The 20,577-nt window shown below is 42.2% G+C and overlaps 1 protein-coding gene and 1 long non-coding RNA gene across 3 annotated transcripts; one reads left to right on the forward strand and one right to left on the reverse strand.

The window, feature by feature from the left end:
- Positions 1-3,838: 3,838 nt before the first annotated feature.
- LOC127306254 (uncharacterized) lies at positions 3,839-6,121 on the forward strand. 2 transcript variants are annotated; one of them, XR_007854544.2, is made up of 5 exons: positions 3,839-4,247; positions 4,337-4,433; positions 4,521-4,675; positions 5,560-5,635; positions 5,802-6,121. It is a non-coding gene; the product is annotated as an uncharacterized lncRNA (long non-coding RNA). The 2 variants fall into 2 exon arrangements; XR_011747586.1 differs by having other exon boundaries at positions 3,842-4,247; positions 4,599-4,675.
- Positions 6,122-19,100: 12,979 nt separating this feature from the next.
- LOC127309344 (membrane protein PM19L) lies at positions 19,101-20,246 on the reverse strand. Its single transcript, XM_051340228.2, has 4 exons — positions 19,970-20,246; positions 19,704-19,884; positions 19,570-19,615; positions 19,101-19,476 (listed from the first exon to the last, which is right to left on the reverse strand). The coding sequence occupies exons 1-4, from the start codon at positions 20,127-20,129 to the stop codon at positions 19,273-19,275; spliced, it is 591 nt and encodes a 196-aa protein (XP_051196188.1). The 5' UTR covers positions 20,130-20,246; the 3' UTR covers positions 19,101-19,272.
- Between the last annotated feature and the right edge of the window lie 331 nt (positions 20,247-20,577).

Below are 20,577 nucleotides of genomic sequence, written 5' to 3' on the forward strand. Positions count from 1 at the left end.
GTCCGGGGTCCCCACAGAGCTGGTATCAGAGCTATCCTGACTGTAGGAGACCTTAGTTAGCATGGACGTTAGTTAGGAAACAAGTACTTGGGAAAAACTATTTACAAAACAAATTCTTTCTTTAGTCGGAAGCATAGCTTCTACTCCTCTTATTTATTCAAAGCTTCTAAATTCTTATCTCTCCGCTTTATAAAAGGGTTTGAAAATTCTTACTCTATTGTCTCATCCAATTCAAACCTACATATTGGACGATGTCCCCAACCCAGACTGGAGACTCGAACTCGAAGATGGATCAACCTTTTATGAAGTCTCACATATCTCCAACAGCAGCTATTGAAGATTTGATGCCGACTTAGCCGTGCTCATGTAGGGATGATAACATCACATCTTTGGTTGTCACCAAAGTCTGTCGATGAGCTGACCTTGTTCCTCCATGGACTTGCACTTTTTGCAGTCGTCTGGGATCAAGTCCTCAGTTCTTGACTAGTACTTTTTAGGCCAGCCACCAGAAGTTGCCGCCTTCGGGAGCACCTCAACAGCTACCTCTTCGAAGACCTCATATTTCCGGGATGTCGAGACTAGAAGTTCTACACAGTTTTCTCCTCCGCCTCATCATCAATGACTCAACACCCGACCCCTTCACTACCAACTGCTACAAGGATCCAAGTTGAAGCTGATGTTGACGATATGAAGACGTCAACATATGCGACCAGCCCCAAACCTATAGGATGGATAGGACAAAACTCAATCGCTTTGATTGAGCTACCCCTACGTATTAGGCATCCTTGGGTACTTAGAGTACCATGTCTGGTGTGATGATTGCTTGTAGTTCCTCGTGTGTTGCCTTGAGTGTTTTTATCTGTTTGTTGTGTGCATGATTTTCTTGATCCTTCGGTTTGAAAAACACCCTCGGTGTGATAACCTAGCTTAGACAGCCTCCCTAAGATGTTTTTACCCTCATCAACTACGCCGTTAGAATACTAACTGCTAGTTACTAGATAAGTTAACTCTGTTAACCATCGATTCTCAACCGTCAGAGAAACTAACCCAGACCCCTATCCACGCCGACTACTTTCAAGATCAGCTGGAGCATCTCTACTACGCCAAGAAAGCAGAAGCCCCTACCTTCAAGAGTGACTGCACCTCTGCGAGAAGACATACTAATTTGGACCAACCTTGGAGCATAACCGCACTAACCTCGAGCATATCTTCTTGAAACCACCCTCTAACACGTCGTCTAACAAGCTGAGGGAACAATAGCATCAAAGCCAAGCTGCATCACCTGGTTCATCCGCTCCTCATCAAGTGAAGCTCCTGAAGATACCTCAAGACTCAAGATTAGGTGTAGTTTAACCGCACACTTCTCAACTGGTACAAGTCAGCACCAACTCTCAAGCTCAAGATTGTCTCCGACGACCTTCGTTGCTACTTCATATGGACACAACCAGGCGCTTCATCGACTTACTAACTTACCGCACGTTATAAGGTTTAGTAAACACCGTGAGTGCCTTTTGGAGCCGTGGTCTACATTTATCCCCCGAAGATTCTTCAACTAAATACGGAAGATCGACAACTTCTTCAGAAGCCCCAGACAGAACTACAAGGCAGAAGCTCTGAGTTTTTCCGAGAACCCGGTGAAAAATCTTAAGGGTGGAAGACTTCGTCTTCCACTATAAATTGGAGCTAACCCTAACATTTTTAACCTTTCTAAAAACACCGATGGGAACTTGGGATGCACTAACCCCTCTTGGAGCCGTGGACTACACAACGCCCTCAGAAGATGTTCAACTCAAGACGGGAGATCAATGGCTTCTTCAAAAAAGCGCCCGACAAGACCTATGGCTGAAGCTCTAAGTTTTCAGGAACCCCGCTGAACAAATTTAAGGGTGGAAGACTTCATCTTCCACTAAAATATTAAGCTAACTAAAAAAAAAAAAATTCACCCCTGCTAAAGAAACTGCTCCAGTGCACTAACTTTCCCAGAATCTTGAACCCCCACTAGGATCGCTTAGAAACTACAGATCTAACACCTGCATGGAGTAGTCAACCTCTTCAAGAAGCTCGCCATCGACAGAAATCTATCATGTCTCCCAGAAGCTGAAGTTGCGACCTTCTCAACAATGGCACATCTACAGAAGAATGGAGTCTAACTTTAGCCAAACTTTACAACCCCTCTAGCCCCACGCTTAGTAATCTCGGGACGAGATTATTTTAAGGGTGGAAGATCTGTAACACCCCACTTTTTGCAACCTTGATTATTTGTCCTTATTGCCAAAAATTATGGGGAACAAAAACTTTTTCTATAGGTTTAGTAGATGAATTGCCTTGATTTGTTTGTTATGATGAATTGCCTTGATCTGTTGGTAGATGAATTGTCTTGATTTGCTTGTTGAGTTTTGTCTTGAGCTACCTCATAGAACAACACCCCTAATGGTTAAACAAGCAACTCACCAAATAAAACACATGTGTGGCTTAGGAAGAATTGTTTTGCTTCTTACTACATCAAACCTCTCTCCTGATGACAACATGAGTGCGCCATCTTGATTTTTCTCTTTGTGGTACAAGATAGCTCAATCATCCTTAATTCACAACTTGGTGATCTCAATGCATGGATCTCATCTGTGCATCTCCCTCTACAATTTCCACATCCTGCATGTCTCATTCTACCCTTGCATCACATATATTCAACTTGATCTTATACCCTATCCAATGATTCAACTCTAGATCACTTCCTTCACTTTTACCTCTTGTTTTTATTCAAGTTTAATCTTCACAAAAACCAAGAGTGGGAATGATGGATACGTTTTGTAGCCACCATCTACCCTTGAGAACACTCCTCCCTGAATTAGTTTCCCTCCTCAAAAATCCTACAGTTTTCCTTCTCTAGTTTTGATCACAAAACTACTTCTAGTTTTATTAAAACTTTCCAAGATTTCTCTTCAAAGAAAACAAGGAACTGAAATGGGTTTTGTTTTTCATCCCATTTCTACCAAGTATTGATTTATAAAACATTATTTCTATTTTGCTTTGTTTTAACAAAAAGCTTGTTTATGGTACCTATACCATTTCTTGTTTTCCTCTTGCTTATTTTTACCTTTGAGAAAAACTCTACCTTACTTGAGAAAGTAAGTAGAATATTTTGAACCCCTATATTCCAACTAGTTTTATCTCAACACTTTCAAACTTCATTCCACTTGAGTTCATTCCCAATTGTCCCTAGACAATTGAGGTGTTTCAAATACTTTTCAAACAAGATCTTTTTCAAATGACAACTCTTGCACATCTTATGCACATCTCTGATCCACCACATTGTATCCCCTCCATCCTCCAATTCTGGATCAAATGGATGATCATTTGATACTTTCAACTCACTCCCTATTGACCTCTCATTTGTAGAGCAATTTATATTCTTTTCCATCATTACCTTGACCTCATGAATTCATGATTTAAGTCCCCATATTCTTCATTGTGAGTATATGGTTACTTCACTCACCATCTCTTTTAATCTTGCTCTACCATTGTCTCAACCACCATCACCACCATCATCTCTTGGCCAATTTGATAATTTGATCAAAGTACTTTATTCTCCAACATTGCCACCAATGTTTATTATCACCTCTCTCCCAAATTTTAATACATCATCAAACCATTTTTAGCTAACCCCTCAAATACTCAACCTTGGTCGACATTCATGAAGTGGCATTGCACTTTGTTTGTTCACTTGTGGTTGTCAAGAAGGAGCCGGCCATGGCAAGAAAATTTCGGCCAGCCACTTTCCTCCTCACTTTCTTATCTTGCAAGACTTGCCTCTCAACTACCCCAACAATTAAATGGGCAGCCACCCATCCTAGCCAATCAAAAAGGAGGCAGCCAACCCCCTCTCCCTCTATAAATGGCCCTTGGCCGGCCACCTCCACTCCTCTTGCTCTCATTTTTCTTCTCTCCACTCACTCCTCCACCTTATCTACTCCCTCACACTCTTCTCCTACTCTCCCCCATGAAAATGCAGCTCCACCTAGCTCCCATGGCCGGCCATGGCCATGGAAAGAACTCCAAGATGAAGCTCCCTCCTCCCTCAAGCTCCTCCTCACCATGAGAGCCTCCCTCTCCTTCTTCTCCCCAACCCTAGATGGTTTTCTCTCCTCTTCCTCTTCCTCCATTGCTAAGATTGGATCTTGATGCAGGTGCATGTTGGTCCAAGCATGGAGAAGCTTGAGCTATCCTCAGATCTGAAGTTCTTGAGCAAAGTTCGTCCAAATCCTTGCAGTAATTTCTGCTATCTTGCTGTTTCAGATTCTGGTACGAACTTGTAAAATCCACCAAATATCGTGCGCAGATCCAAATCGAGTGATTCAAAGTTCCGCAGATAGATACGGAAAAGATATACAACTTGGCGTTGGTCTCATCCTCAAATTCGTTACGGATTGTCCGTGGTAAATAAAGTTCTGTAAACATGCAGGTTCACTGTTTGTTAGATTTGTTCCGTTTTACGAAACTTTTTTGAGCAAACTCAACTGTAGGTGAAAGCCCTCTTCAATACCTTCATTTTGGCGGTGGTTTTACTTCGATTGACCTCCTGAAAATGAAATGATTCACAGGTCAAGATCTGGTCAGATCTGACTTTGTCGAATTAAACCAGGAGTTTGGGAACGAATCTTTGAGTGAAACAAATTGGGTAAAATCCACCTATTCAATACCTTTCAGATGCAGCTGACCTCATATTTTTGTGATTTATGTACGATTTGTGGTGAATTAAACTTGTTCTGTGTGTTCTGCAGACATGGCTGTTAGCTTTTAAATCACCAAAAATCCATATTTGAACCTAATTGAGTGATTCCAACTTTGTAGGACTACTGAATGTTTTGTTAATCATCTCAAACAAGTTTCAAACATTTATCTGTTATGAAAATCCAGACATAAAGCAAATGGTGAAGACATGCAGTAATCTTGTTAATCCATTTGTGAGAGTTTCAGAAACAATTTGAACCCAAATCCAATTGTGTATGCATCTTTGTTTAAATATCTTTCAAATGCCAGTGGTCTCATATTTTTAGGATTTTTCTACGATTTATGGCTTACAGATCTTGTTTTCTGTACAGTCAGATTGAAAGAAATTCCTAAAATTGTAGGTTTAATCATTTTGGGTGATTCCAATTGGGTTAGTCTTGTATTAGTACGGGCCATCTAGGAAAAATATTATTAGTCTCTGTTCATGCATATTCGTTACTGTTAGTATGGTATATGTGTGACATGCATTGTTGGACCAAAACTTGTTGGTCTATTTAAAACCCTTGACCAACTCTCTTTATTAGGAATGGACAACCTTTGTTTTATGCTTGCAAAACAAAACCTCTGCAACTTAACATTAGCCCTATTGTTTTGCTTAAGTTTTCAAATGATGTGGAATATGGTTTGCTTCCTATTTTGGATGTTGTGTTGTGTGAGACAACTAAGTTAGGAAAACTGTTTTCTACTTTTCCCAAAATGTTTGAAAATGTACTGTGAATGTGTTTGATGCCAAACTAATGCTCTTGTCCTCTTTATGATGTTATCTACCAGGGGATGTTTGGTTTATACCATGGTGATAACCGAGAGAGGCAATTGCTAAGTTGTGATGCACTCATACCTCTACTAGGTAAATAAATGGTGTTTTCTAAATTAAAACTCTTGAAGTTGTTTTGTGGTATCTATAAGTCCTTAGTATGTTATACCTTGGCTGCATGGTTAGTTGTTGATTGTTGAATGTTGTCTTGTTGATGCAATGTGATTGATTGTGTTCCTTTTATATTTTCCGGCGCTAGATGCGAACAATTCCGGAGAAGAAGAAGAAGTGGAATTGGACAAGGATTTTATTTATATTGTTGGGATTCTTATATTGATAGGGTTGAAGAATTACAGGGACAAATAAGCCAAGGCAAGCCATCTTTTGATCTCTGATCCGGTGTCTAGTTGGATGTCATTTGTTGATGTTCAAAGCACCTTCATTCTATGTGTGTTATTATCTCTATTTATGTCATCTATGTGTGTTTGCAAGTGGGGTACTCCCTAGTGGTGATGCTCCACTATTTGTCCTTGTGTTATGGGATGCATGGTAGCATGGCCGTGCTATCCCACTTGGTTATCTTGTATGCTCAACTTGAGCATTTTCCATCTCAAGATAGTAACTTACACCACACCCACCCCATTTGTAGTATAGAGGTATCATTGTCATGATCTTGGTGTATTCTCAACTTGAGAGGAGTATGCCGTGTACCATCTTGGAGAATATGTTGGATAGTGACACTCCACTATCTAAGTTGTGTAATTAGCACCACAAATCTGAGAGTATATTCCTCCTTGTGTTGTCATAATACATGCTTACCTTAAGCAAGTATGATCCACTCCACTACCCCTTTATACCTCATCTATGGCGGGATGACTCTCATCTCGGCCGTAGTGCAATACTAGTTCAACTCATGAAACTATAGGTTGGGAACCCCTCAAGGTTTACCTTGTTGTAAATGTTTATGAAAACCTTGGGTGAGGCAACCTTACCCAAGCGTATGGTTTATGAAAGAAAAGGATCTTGACAAAGATGGTTGGAAAGAGGAAAGTGTGGGTGTGACTTGGGTTTTTGAGAAAAACGACACATGGTTCTTTGTATTCGCCCGGAACAATTACACAGCGCAACCACATTATCCAAAGTGGGTACGGGCTTAGTCTGACGTCTGTTGAAATTGGCATGAGCCACCTTCACAACTCTCTAGGAGGGTTGCGATGACCTCTGACACCGGGTTGCGCTCTGAAGGAGGCAATACACTGCATTAACTTGCAGCCGGACGATTACTGAGGGTCTTCTGTCATGGCGCCGGAGATACGCTCAAAAGGAGGTATGCTGCCGGGGTGCCGGGAAGGGGTAAGCCCGCAGGGAAGGACTCTTGTCAAGGGAGACAGGCGAAGGACTATGACTGATTATCCGAGTCTCGCATACTTTTGTATGTCGAACCGGGATGATCCGGCGGATTTATCGGTTCTTGTGGGGAAAGTGCGCACACTCTGCAGAGTTAAAACTATTCGAATAGCCGCGTCCGCGGTCATGGACGGTTGGGATGGCCGTTACCGAGCTGTGTCGAGTTTTGGTTTTGAAAAATGATTTCCAAAGGAAATGCGTGTGTTGGAAGTACCGGAAGGGTACGGGAAAGATGTTGTGCCGACCATGTGGAGATGGTTGAGGAAAATGAATCAAGATGGGGTGACCCTTCCTAGTGTTTTCATGTAGAGGAACTCTTCTTCAATAGAGAAATAGAGATGTCTTAGATAAATTCTTGGAGTGTCCCCTTCGATTGAGAAGTTGGGATGCTATCTCCACCAAAAACATCTCTTCTCTTCCACATGCTATATCCACAAGAGAAACTACTCTTCCTCTCTTGTCTTCTTTAGTTAGAATTGTTATCACCTTCTTGATGGTTTGCGAGTACAATTCAAATGTACTCACGGCTTTGTCCCTGGCTATTTACTTGGCCAGACTTGAAGGAGTTCGACAGATGAAGAAGGAGTTGGCGACGTCTATGCGAGCTAGGAACGTCTTCCCAGTCAGTTGCATGTAGGGTTATGGCAGATGACTTGGGTACTGCGCTGCTGAAGTGATGATGCTACTCTGATGTTTAGTTAGGCCCTTCGAGGCTATTATGTAATTATCGGTCATGTGACCATGTTGTAATTTTCTTATTCCGCTTTGTAATTGGATGGTGTAATTTGATATCAGTTCGGTTATGTGTTCACGGCGCACTGATCATGGGATCGTGAACTGTATACATAACAGGGAATTTCGGACCGTTAGTCCGGGGTCCCCACAAGTTTTCCGAATTGTTCATACAAAGAAAGATGGATTGCCAGCGAATGGTTTCTGTGCAACCAAAATTGTAAGTCATATTCCCTGAAATTAATGCAAATGCAACTCACAAATTACTATATCATCTACCATCTAATGAATGTGTTGCTTAAATTTGAATGCAGGCTTTGATGAATGAACGTTTCCAACAAAACCCAGAATTAGTTGGCGAGCAGCACACGGATGGTGACCTCTACTCAGAATTGTTCTCACCACCTAGGAATTCTAGAAGACATGGATTTGGACTACTGGTAGGAGTAAAAGCATCAAAGGTACTGGATGAAGCTATAGAAGCATTAAGGGATTCTAAGCAGGAGAACATTGAGCTCAGAGGCTACGTGGAAACACTCATGTCAAGGAGTCAACAATTGGAAGAAAAGGTAAATTACCTGATGGCACGTCAACGAGATGGACATACAGATGAAATGCATGGAAACCAGGAACAAGAAGAAGAAGTCGCAGAAGAATTAGTGGCGTCAACACTAGCTGAGCTGTCGACGCATATATAAGCAAGCACAACCTGAGCAAGAGAAAACAAAGGAAGCTTCCAGTGCACCAGGCAGAACAATATCAGCATCAGCATCAATAGCATCTGGCATAACAAGTGCACCATCATCAAGTCATAATACATTGAAGGTACCAACAACAACAACATTGAAGTCAACATCAGCTCCATTCAAATCACCTTTCAAGGCACCAGGAAAAGCAGCGGCACATGCCGTGAAAACAGCAGCAACAACAGTCCAGGGATCAGCAACAGCCTGTACCCAAAAAAGAGCATCAGAAACAGTCCAGGGATCAAAGGCAACAACAAAAGCAGCCAAGGTACCAAAAGCAGCTGGATCAGCCAAGGGATCAACAACAACAATCAATGGGGCAGAAGCAGCATCAGTACCGATGATACCAGAAGCAGCTGTAGCAGCCAACGGATCAACAATAGCCCTCAAGGCTTCAGCAGCAGTAGCACGAAAGGTACAAGAAGCAACTGGAGCATCCACTGGATCAACAACACTAAATGGATCAAAAGCAGCACCCAAGGGATCAGGAGCAGCGGCACACAAGTTACCAGAAGCAGCTGGATCAGCCAAGGGATCAACAACAGTACTCAATGGGTCAGAAGCAGCAGCATCAGAACCCAGGATATCAGCACCACCACCCAAGGGATCAACAGCACATGCAGGAACATTGAGCAGCCAGACATCAACCAGGACAATAACAAAAAAAGTCGACAACAAACCAAGGCACATCATTTTCAGCATTGAAGGAAGCATCTTTGCTTGGTCTTAGTCAAATGTTGCCGCCGAATCCGAAAGCAGTAACAGCTATCTCAGAACAAGGCAGTCAAGAAATGAAATCACCAAGAACAAGTAAAAGAAGGAAAAATGCTAAGTCGGGAGATTACATCGAAGGATCACAGGGCAATGTAGAAAGCCAAGCAACAACAGTTGCAACACCAAAAGGAACAATAAGTAAGAGACCGAAGAAGAGGAAGCTAGAAGAACTTATTGATGATAAGCTAGAAGAACTTAGTGACGATGTGGTCATTACTTCAGTTAATGTAGTGCAGAAGCCAAAATGCTCTTACAGGAATCTGCTAACAGACAGCACAATCTTAGTCAAGGTAAAAGAGGAGAAGCTGGAAGAGAACATTGCTGCAAGGAAGGTGATTGGCATAGTACAAAATGATGCACTGATGAACATAATGATTGGCTTAGAGCAAGGAATCCACTTAAGGTTAGTATGTTAGCAATTTTACCACACATTGGTTTGTTGTTCGTTGTACAATGGTTGCTTGAATTAGTATGTTAGCTAATATGGCAAATGATATTGCTAATTAATACTCTGGCATAATGTAGGCAAATAAAATTAAAACTGGCATTGAAGTGGGGTTGACTTCGCCAAACAGCTTACAAATGGTGGCATTGGGAACAGTTCAGGAAATTGAAAATGAGGAGTTTGTCAAAATTTTGGTGAACGTGGTCTTCAAGAAAACAACTGTTCTGCCAATACCAAAAGGCAGAATGGTTCAAATGGGAGACACTGAGGCACATTGCATCACCTGGCCAAGAAGAAATGTAGGTCACCTTTGAATCTTTCTTGTTCATCTTGTTGTAATTCTTTTATTTGTAGAAAAATGTGCTAGACACACAGATAATAAATGTCAAACTTATAAAAGAAACAGAGAGGATTAGCAAGGTAAAATATGCAATTTAACTAAACTATGCAGAGTAGAAACTATACAATATCATTATTATTAGTGAGCCTCCGTAGACATGTTAAGATGGAGTGTCAAAGTATGTGCACCACAGAGATGTGCTTGGTTAAAATATACATAAAACTGTTTCACATTTTACAGGATGTGCTTGCTTAAAATATACATACATACAACTTGTTGATATATATTCATATGAAATCGATAGAATATCATATTTTTTGATATATCGATAGAATTATCAGACTTTACATGACTTGACTTTTAAAGAAAATATGAGAGTTATTCATTGAAACAGGGCAGCTCACTCCACATTCCTTCCCAGCCTCCCCACTGTACATGGCTTGACTTTTTAAGAAAATATGAGACTTGTATTTGTTTCTTGATTGTTTCTTGTTCAACTTGATTTAATACAATTATTTGTATATGGTAGTGCAATTATATATTCAGCTAGATTTTAGTTTTCTACCTCGCATAATAGCTTTTGTACTTTTGCAAGATATATGTTTTGCTGCCGACTTATAGAGCATGCAGCAACACGACCTAGTTGCTTTAGTTTGCCGGTCAACCTGGCGGAGATCTCATTTTGCCAGTACTTGATGATTTATTCCTCCGTTACTGAAATTATTTTTGCCAGTACTTGATGATTTATTCCTCCGTTAGTGTAATTAGTTGTTACATCTTAATTGCTCAATATTATTTATTCCAACATCTGTTGTTTGACACATTAAAAATTGGTTCCTTGTAGGTAACTAATCCGGCAATCGATAGAACATCAGCCGAGATTGCGTGTACACTTGAGAAGAAGTTGAAAACAGTTGCATCTACTGCTAAGAAGAGGAAGGGTGCAAGTCAGAAAGACACTGCTTAGATATTGTCATCAAATTACTGCATAGTACTGTCAGTTTTACATAATGCAAAACTGCTTAGATACTGTCATCAAGACAATGCCTCCAAAACTGCAAAGTTATGCATCTGTGCATGTTAGTACTGTAATGTGACCACTGTGATTGTTATTAGTACTGTAATATGACTTATACCATAACTTTGACCAAATCTGTGCATGTTAGTATTGTAATGTTATTAGTATTGTAATATGACCACTGTCATGCTTGTAGTTTTAGGGGCATTTTGTTTACTATCTTGTAAAGACATTTAGAGGCACATCTCAAACTGCCTCTAAAGACATTTAGAGGCAAATTTCAATGTGCCCCTGAAAAACTTTAGAGGCAAAACACTAAGTGCTCCTGAAAACCTTTAGAGGCAAATTTCAATGTACCCCTAAAAACATTTAGAGGCAAAACACTAAGTGCCCCTGAAAACCTTTAGAGGCAAATCTCAAACTGCCCCTAAAAACCTTTAGAGGAAAAATTCAAACTGCCTCTAAAAACATTTAGAGGCAAAATTCAAACTGCCCCTAAAAACATTTAGAGGCAAAATTCAAACTGCCCCTAAAAACATTTAGAGGCAAAATTCAAACTGCCCCTAAATACATTTAGAGGCAATATTCAAACTGCCCCTAAAAACCTTTAGAGGCAAAATTCAAACTGCCCCTAAAAACATTTAGAGGCAATATTCAAACTTCCCCTAAAAAAAATTAGAGGCAATATTCAAACTGCCCCTAAATGTATTTGGGGCATTTCATTCAAAGTGCCCCTATTTCAATTAGGGACACAAGCATCCGGGGCACTTTTCATAGTGCCCCTAAAAGTAATTAGGGGCACTTTGGCTACCTATTGGGGCACTTTGAAGTGCCCCTAAACATAGACAGTACAGTAGTGGCTGGTTCACAAGGGATATCATATCAAGGTATGAGTAAAGAGTACTTATCAGTAACAAGGTTGAACTAGGTATGGAGATACCGACGATCAAATTTCGGATAAGTAAAATATTGCGAGACAAAGGGAATTGTTATTTTATGTAAATGGTTCTCCAGGTGAACGCTATTAGTTATTGATCGGATAAGTCATCGTTGAATATGTGGGAGCTATTATGGATCTCCAGGTCCCGCTATTAGTTATTGATCGGAGAGGAGTCTCGATCATGTCCACATAGTTCTCGAACCGTAGGGTGACACACTTAAGGTTTGATGTCGTTTTAAGTAGATATGGAGTATGGAATGGAGTTCGAATGTTGAATATGTGGGAGCTATTATGGATCTCCAGGTCCCGCTATTAGTTATTGATCGGAGAGGAGTCTCGATCATGTCCACATAGTTCTCGAACCGTAGGGTGACACACTTAAGGTTTGATGTCGTTTTAAGTAGATATGGAGTATGGAATGGAGTTCGAATGTTGTTTGGAGTCTCGGATGGGATCTAGGACATCATGAGGAGTTCTGGAATGGTCCGGAAAATAAGATTCATATATAGGAAGTCACATTCCAAGTTTGGAAATGGTCCGGTGGATTTATGGAAGGTTGTAGAAGTTTCTAGAATCATCCGGAATAAATCACTATGGAAGGAGGAGTCCCGGAGGGACTCCACCAACCCTAGCCAACCCTAGTCCATGGTGGACTCCACCTAGTTGGTCGGCCATGAAGCAAGGAAAGGGAGCAATCCCACTTGACCTAGGTTTCACCCATATGGAAGTTTTTCAGTTGGACTCTTAATCGGATTTTGGGCAAAACCTTGGGGGTTCCACCTATATAAAGAGAGGGATAGGGCTGGAACCACTTGGCCACACCACCAAGTGGCTCCCTGGCCGGCGCCCCAAGCCCCCTCTCTCCCAAACCCTAGCTACTCCCTCCTCCTTCTTCTCCCGCAGCGCTTACAGCGAAGCCCTACCGGAGATCTCCACCACCATCGTCACCACGCTGTCGTGCTGGCGGGATTCTGAGGAGGATCTACTACATCCGCTGCCCACTGGAACGGGGAGAAGGACGTCGTCATCAACACCGTACGTGTGACCGAGTGCGGAGGTGTTGCCCGATTGTGGCACCGTCAGGATCTTCTACGCGCTTTTGAAAGCGGCAAGTGATCGACTACATCAACCACGAGATCTAATCTCGTAGGCTTTGGAATCTTCGAGGGTTAGTCTCACATACATCTCATTGCTACCATCTACTAGATTAGATCTTGGCTTGTTATTCGTTCTTGCGGTAGGAATTTTTTGTTTTCTATGCTACGAATCTCATCAGTGTCAACCCTACTTCGATGGGACCGATACCATGGATGCCACAATGGCCAGCCTTCTCAATGGAGGTGGCGGCACAGAAGGTGGAACCTAAGGGCAACATGATGCCACCTTTGGTGGAATACCCAGAAGCAGCATAATGCCACCCAAGGTTGAACCCAGGGAGCCCCTATATCCATCAGCTAGGCGCCCTTGTGTGAGGAGGAGTAACCTCAATTTCCAAAGGAGTGTCCTGTTAGACCGGGAACTTCACCAAGCTTGAGGACGTGTGCCTTTGCGAGGCATGGATGGAAGTTGCACAAGATCCAATTTGTAGTGCCCAACAAAGGGGTGGCACATTTTGGAAGAAGATACACAACTACTTGCATGAGCACACACTTTTGGGTGATCACCCTTTTGTGAGCGACCGGAGTGAGGCCTCGCTCACGAAAAGGTGGGCGTGGATCCAAGAACGAACTACCAAGTTCAACGCCGCCTACAATAAGATGAAAAAGTGTAAGGTGAATGGCCTTGGCGTTGCCAACTTGATGACCCAATCTTTGGGCCAATTCTAGATTGCCAACGACCAAAAAGACTTCAACTTGGTCCACTTTGGATGGCCCTCAAGGATTGTCCCAAGTAGCACGACCTATATGCTTCCTATGATGCCAACGCGCCCGGTAAGTCCTACGCCATCGATGTTGATAGCAAGGCCCCAAGTGCACCGATGAAGAAGCCGAGGGGGCGGACGAGCTCTAAGGCTGAGGCCAAGCGAGAGGCTTCCTCGCAAGTGATGATGGATACGATCAAGACGCTCATTGACGCTCATTGCCGATAAGGAGGTGTCGAGCGAGAAAATAGAGGAGAGGAAGCGTCGGGAGAAGAAAGAGGCCGCCAAGAACTATTACGAGATACAAACCAAGAAACTCGAGATTGAAGAGATCAATGCCTATGCGGCCATGGAGGAGGTGGACAACAAGCAGAAGGAGTTGGAGATCGCCCCTCTGCTTAGCGAGAAGGCTAAAAAGAAGAATAAGAAGATTGTAACTCGAGAAATGTGATTTGTTTATCATGCTTTTAAAATTTGGGTGTGCCGGCTAGTCTTATATCTTATATTTACTAATTGAAGGCACCGTAAAAGCCTCCACATTAATCCACATCATCAGAATAATTAGGACAATTAGATCTAAAATGGAAAACGCTTATGCCCGGCCGACCGATCACATAGAAAAGATCGGTCGTGCTGGCTCGCTTCGTCCGTCCACATGCCATCTCTTTGACGTGCGCGCACTTTTTCCAGCCTGGCTGTTTTCTCAGCGTTGAGCTAGTCCTTTTCACTACTCTCGCATCGCATGCATGCATCCGGCAGTTGGCCTGGACCACTGCATGAAAGGACAAGACATAGGAGATGACAACTCTAGGCCATCGATAGCTGGTACACTCATCACCCCTCATGCATGCACCACATGCATGTTATCATTTGCTATGTGCACACAACTAGTTGTTAAGTAGTTAATACTTTTGGAGTTATTTTAAGATTTTTGTTCCATGGCTGTCATTTAGCGGCAAGCGCGCCATGGATGATGTTACATCTAATTTTTGTAAACTTTTCGATGGTGCATATCTGTATTAAAGTTGTAACAAACTCATATGTGCTTTTTTCTGAAAGTTTTTCTCTTCCAGATTTATGAATGTTGTATACTGGCATTAAAATTGTAACATACATATACAAGTTTTGTTGTGAAAGCGTATGTGAGATGTTGTAATGTTTCCCGGGTGTTTACTACAAGTTGTGTTTTCCTCAAAAATACTGATGTTGTATACGTGATTTCAAAATGTGACAAAGTCGCACGAGTCTTACTGTAAAGACACACGGGAAATGTTGCAATGTTTTCTAGCGTTCTTTAAAAGGTTTTTCCTTATCGATTTATTGATGTTGCATACATGCATTAAAATTGTAACATACATATTCAAGTTTTGTTGTAAAAGAACACACGAGATGTTGCAAGGTTTTTTGGGTGTTTCCTACATTTTGTGTTTTCCACAAAAAATTTGATGTTGTATAAGTGATTTAAATATGTAATTATCTCGCTCGAGTTTTGTTGTAAAGACACACAAGAGATGTTGCAAGGTTTTCAAGCGTTTTTAGAATTTTGTTAATCTAGATTTTTAACGTTGTATACAGGGTTTAAAATTATATCCTACTCATAAGAGTTTTATTGTAAAAGCAAACATGAGATGTTGTAGTGTGACAACTTAACTATGCATGCCTCCATGTGGATTTTATGCATGCATGCATGCATTCATGCATGCATGCATGCATCAGCATATGGGTCCACCCATGTGATTGATGTGTACTACATTTAGAGGCAGCTTGTTTGCACATAGGAGAGAGAGAGGCGCTTCAGCACATAGCTCTACCCACATGATTACTAGACTAGACCACGCGAGCACTGCAACTAGGATCATGAAAGTGACAGGCCACTCTCGCCTGACAAGGTACAAAAGCGGGGATGGACCAGACGTCCAGACCACAGGAGAAAATACGGTAATGATTCATTACCGTACGATGGCTAATCAACAGTGCGGGTGCGACCGATTTTAAGCCCGAAAATCAGGCGACCGACGGCCAGCGCGCTCCATCTAAAATTTATGGTTAGGATTAGTTGAGAAAATTGTGATTTATAATGTACCGTTTGAAGTTACGTTGGCATGTTACAGTTATTTTCTGTGTGTTTATAATATATAATAGGTCGCTTGATCGTGCGAAAGCTCATCATTAATGTCACATACGGTAAATTTATAAAAGATAATGCTAGAGTCCAACATATGTACATCTACTCAAATCATGTGACGGGCTATTACTTTTTTTCTTGCGTAGGTCTCTGCCGAGCCGACGCCTCTTCTCCTTAACACTCTCCCGATACCATGTAAAACGAATCCACCTAAAAACAAGGAAAACGAATCTTCTCTTCCGAACCAACCGGCGACATGCAGGCGAGTTTCAGTCGGCAGCATCCCGTTTCCCTGAGTAAGGAAGAGATTAAGGTTTCTCTTTATCTTCCTGACCTCTATGTTGTGCAGATTGTGGGCATGATGAACTAACGGCGGCAGCTGCTATCCAAGCTTGCTTGGTCTCCAACGCATCCATCCACTGCAACATATCTGCAGAGATGAAATCCAATAGAATTACGCATCAGCGTACAATTAATTTTGCTTATGGATGATTGGAACTTCTACCGTCCGGCCGGACGATCGCAATCCGATCTATCGCGATTGTGGCAGATGCGCGCACAAGCCGTTCTTGCATAAGTACCCCAACTTTCTAACCAGTTGTTCAGATTTTTTTCTTTAGGTAGAACAAGGCCCTGATTTTTATTCGTAGTTGAATTCAAAGCTCTAGGTTTTGAAGGAATTGATTTGGAAACTTGCTCTATACGCCTTCCTGAAATATAGAATATGTGTATAACACGTGTGTCACATCCTTATCCTATTACGTGCAGTTATGGACTGTGGTGCTAATCACATATGCCCGCTAGAGTTAGATTTTTTAACCTCTAGATTTTTTACAGTAAGGCTTTTTTGAGAATAGTATGCAGCTTCAGTCATAAGGTTATCCATCAATGTCTCACACTGATACAAGGTAAGATCTGAAAATATAAATGATTATGTGTATATGCTCTTTATAAAATGTACATATTTTAAGTGATCAAACGAATTTGTGTAACTATATATATATATTTTTTACTCATGAAATCACATGCTTTGGCTTCTACATAAACATGCATGTACGTTTTCCAGTGTTACTCCACAAGAATTGTCATGTACAGTGGTATCATTGAGCTTCCCTTTCCTTTTCATAGGTTCAACATACTACAGGGATCATAATGTAAAAAAACATACTGCAGGGAGCACACAATATCCCTACACTGGACGGAGCTACTAATAGCTGGATGTCATGAGAGAGTGCATCGAAAAAAGAACTATCTAAGGTATGTTGCTCACACTCTGAATATCAAATTCCCATGTAGTTTTAATTTAGAACTCTTCTACAATGATTTTCAGTTCAAATGTATTTTAATTTGGTTGAGTCTATCGGAAAAGTTGAATTAGCTACATCACCTTTGATTCTTTTGTGACTTAGAAATTTGTATCTAACTGGTTTCTCAATGGAGCATTTCCAAAGTAAGAGCGGGTTAGTATTTTCTATAAAAGATAAAATGTTATATATTCATTTATTATTGGAGATTTTGAACCTCCATGTTAATTCTGAGAGTACAAAGGCAGGGGCAAAATTATTTTCTCAAATCGAACCATGATGAATCATTACGAAGGCGCTGCATGTGAATGATCTGCGTTACGACGACAGAAGGTTGACAAGGCATATCTTCCTATCTGTTGCACTTCCTCTTGTGCATATTAAGCACTTTCCAGTGGCCTATTTTAAGTTGGGGCAGCCACTGGCATTAAGTTTTCTGGAGCGCGCTTTACTGGGATCCGGTACCACAGTATCTCTTATGTCAGGTAAGCTAAAAGCTCACCTATTCCTATCATATCTTGGAGTATTCTTCATGGATGCTGCTTTGCTATGATAAGATTGAAATACATGGAAGCTAATGTATGTTGACCAAGTATTATTTTTTCGATAGAATGGCTTCAGAGTAATCATAGTAACAGTATGAAACAATTCTATATGATCAAGTTTTAACAGTAGACTTGATAATTTTTCATGATATTGTACGTTCAAATGTTCATTTATTATTGTGCCTTTCCTTTTGAAAGAAAATAGATGTTTATGTTCAGTTGATTTTTTGTGTCTGTCTAGCATGTAAGAGGACAAAATAAATAATCAATTACAGAGTGATGGTACCCTGAAGGTGGCCGCCTATTCAAATTTATCGTTTAAAGAAGTATTAGCTCCATATACTTGGTCCATAAAATTGGAAGGTAATTTAAGTAAATCAACCCGTGGAACTTAAATTTATACACTATCACTTCATCCTGTTCAAATTATTACTCCATTGGAGGGGATGTCTCGGTGATAGAACAAAGGAGTTTAAACTGACACCGTAGGTTCAATCGACTGGGTAGGTGTTCAACTTTTATCACCAAGATGTGAAACTTCCGTAGTAGGTGTCAGTTGTTACCTAAGTTTATTCATAATCGACTCGACTCCTACAATTCTTCATAGATATTGGGGAAAGTTAGATGTCTTACTGGATAAAAGTAATGAAACTATACTACTACTACAAGAAACATTTCAAGTTCGTGTACATGTAACAAAGTTTTTTTTTGTGCTACCAGTCCAAACATTTATTTACACGTATTATAAACAAAGGATGTTATTTACAAAAACTAAGTTCGCAGCTGAATTGATATTCTTATTTATACTATGGGTCGAAGTTTGTAATTAAGCCACATGCTTAATTCAGATAGCCCTAAAAAGAAACAAAATGCGAGATAAACCATAATTCTCTTTATTTAACCAATTTAAGCATTTTGGTTGTCACATATGTTGTACAAACAAATAAAGATAACTTTTATGCATGGTTAACAAAATACGCCTTTAGTATGAAATAGTTAATTTTTCAAGACCTTACTGACCGTATTTAGTGCTGGGGCTACTTTAGAGTCACAAAAATCTTCCCAAAAATATCAGGTAAAGCTTATTAAAGAAGCTAGCCCGTGTAGGTACACGGGTAGATGACTAGTTGTATCTAACCTACTTATGTTGCAACTTCAACTGTTATCTTTTGTAGAATTATTTGCTCAATATTGGTGGACGGTAATGGTAACTATGATTTTTTTTTTTTAAATATATTCATCTAGTGACCACGGATATTTGGAAGCTGACGTTGGGACTGCTGGCACCTGCATCCGGACCGTGCATCCAGACCGCGGCCTATTTCCTGTCCACGGGCTTCCGAATCTAGACCCAAATAGACAAAAAAATACGATCGAAATACGGAGTGCCGTTGGAGTTGGCTTTACAGGAAGTGCACACACAAACGTAATGGAGAGCCTACATATCGCAACCGTACCAAGATACGGCATATACTGGAACGGCCTGACGCTGGTCATGCATGCGAGGACGGAAACTCTGGGGCACCTTGCTTATGGCTCCTGTCGAGCTCTTCCCGGTGGATTTCGCAGCAACCTTGAGAGTGGTCGTGATTCCGGCAGCCCGGGCCAAATACGCTGCTGAGGGTGCCGGCGTGAAGCAGGATCAGGTAGAGCAGCTGCGTCAGCGCCGAGATCGTGATGAACGCCTCCAGTGTCCTCTGCAGGCAGTAACGCGTAAACATAATCGTCAAGCCAAATCACGCGAAGGAGAACATCAGATTATAGACAACGATGTGTGTCGTGGTTGTTACCAGGCGCCTCCCTCGGTTCCCTAGGGTGACATGCTTGCACGCGAGGCTGCAATTGTTCAAGAAGATGGCAGCATTGTGAGCTAGCTAGTACTAGAGCGACGACAGCTGCATGTATGTCTGAATTTTTACGCTACCCGAAGGCGAGGGCAGTGAGCGCCCAGGAGACAAGCCCGGTGGAGGCCGCTGTGGCGAGGCTCTCGCCGCGCCAGGGCGCCCTGACGTGAAGCAGGCCGGGGAGCACCGAGCAGGTGCCGACCACCCCGGCCATCAGTGAGAAGACGAGCAGGTACCCCGTCGCCGTGTTACCGCCTAAATCTGCACATATACTGCGTCAGGTTAATCATATTGCAGAGGCCAGAAATGCGCGTGTTCGTGGAAGGGGAAGGCTAGCTGCACGCACGGCGGTGGGTCTCGCGGTCGATGAACTTGCTGATCGACCACCCGGCGATGCCGAGGACGGCGCCGTGCATGACGAGGTTGGTGCACAGGAGGGGCCCCATGTACCGCCTGCTCGCCGCGCCGACGGCCATGGGTTGGCTCCTCCCCGGCCGTAGCTGCATGCGGATTGACGTTGCTAGCTTGAGCGGCCTCTGGTTGTGAAGAATTGATCAGCTAACTCTGCGAGAGCAGTGTAGCTAGCGCTGGCACTGGAACATCTTAGAGCATCCCCACTCGTTGGCGCTCCCCACGTCCAAATCTGGCGAATTTTTCGTCCGGATTGGAGGAAGATTTGGCGTGGGGAGGAGTAGTTTCCCAGTCGTGTGCTCCCCAAGCGGCGTTTCTCGGGGAAAAAGAGGATGGCTCGGGGAATCCGGACGAAAGAGGAGACACGTGGGCGTGGGCGGTTGGTTTAGCTTCGTCCGGAGTCCCCGAGCTCGACCCGGGGGGCCGGGGATGGCGTGGGCTCGCCGGATGGATGAAGGGTCAAATCCGGACGAAAACGAGGAACCGGGGGCGCGACTGGGCCGAATTTCGCCGTCCGGATGGAAAAAACGTCGCTCGGGGGCC

The sequence above is a fragment of the Lolium perenne genome, chromosome 6 (genome assembly GCF_019359855.2).
Source record: "Lolium perenne isolate Kyuss_39 chromosome 6, Kyuss_2.0, whole genome shotgun sequence".
Classification (NCBI taxonomy): domain Eukaryota; kingdom Viridiplantae; phylum Streptophyta; class Magnoliopsida; order Poales; family Poaceae; genus Lolium; species Lolium perenne.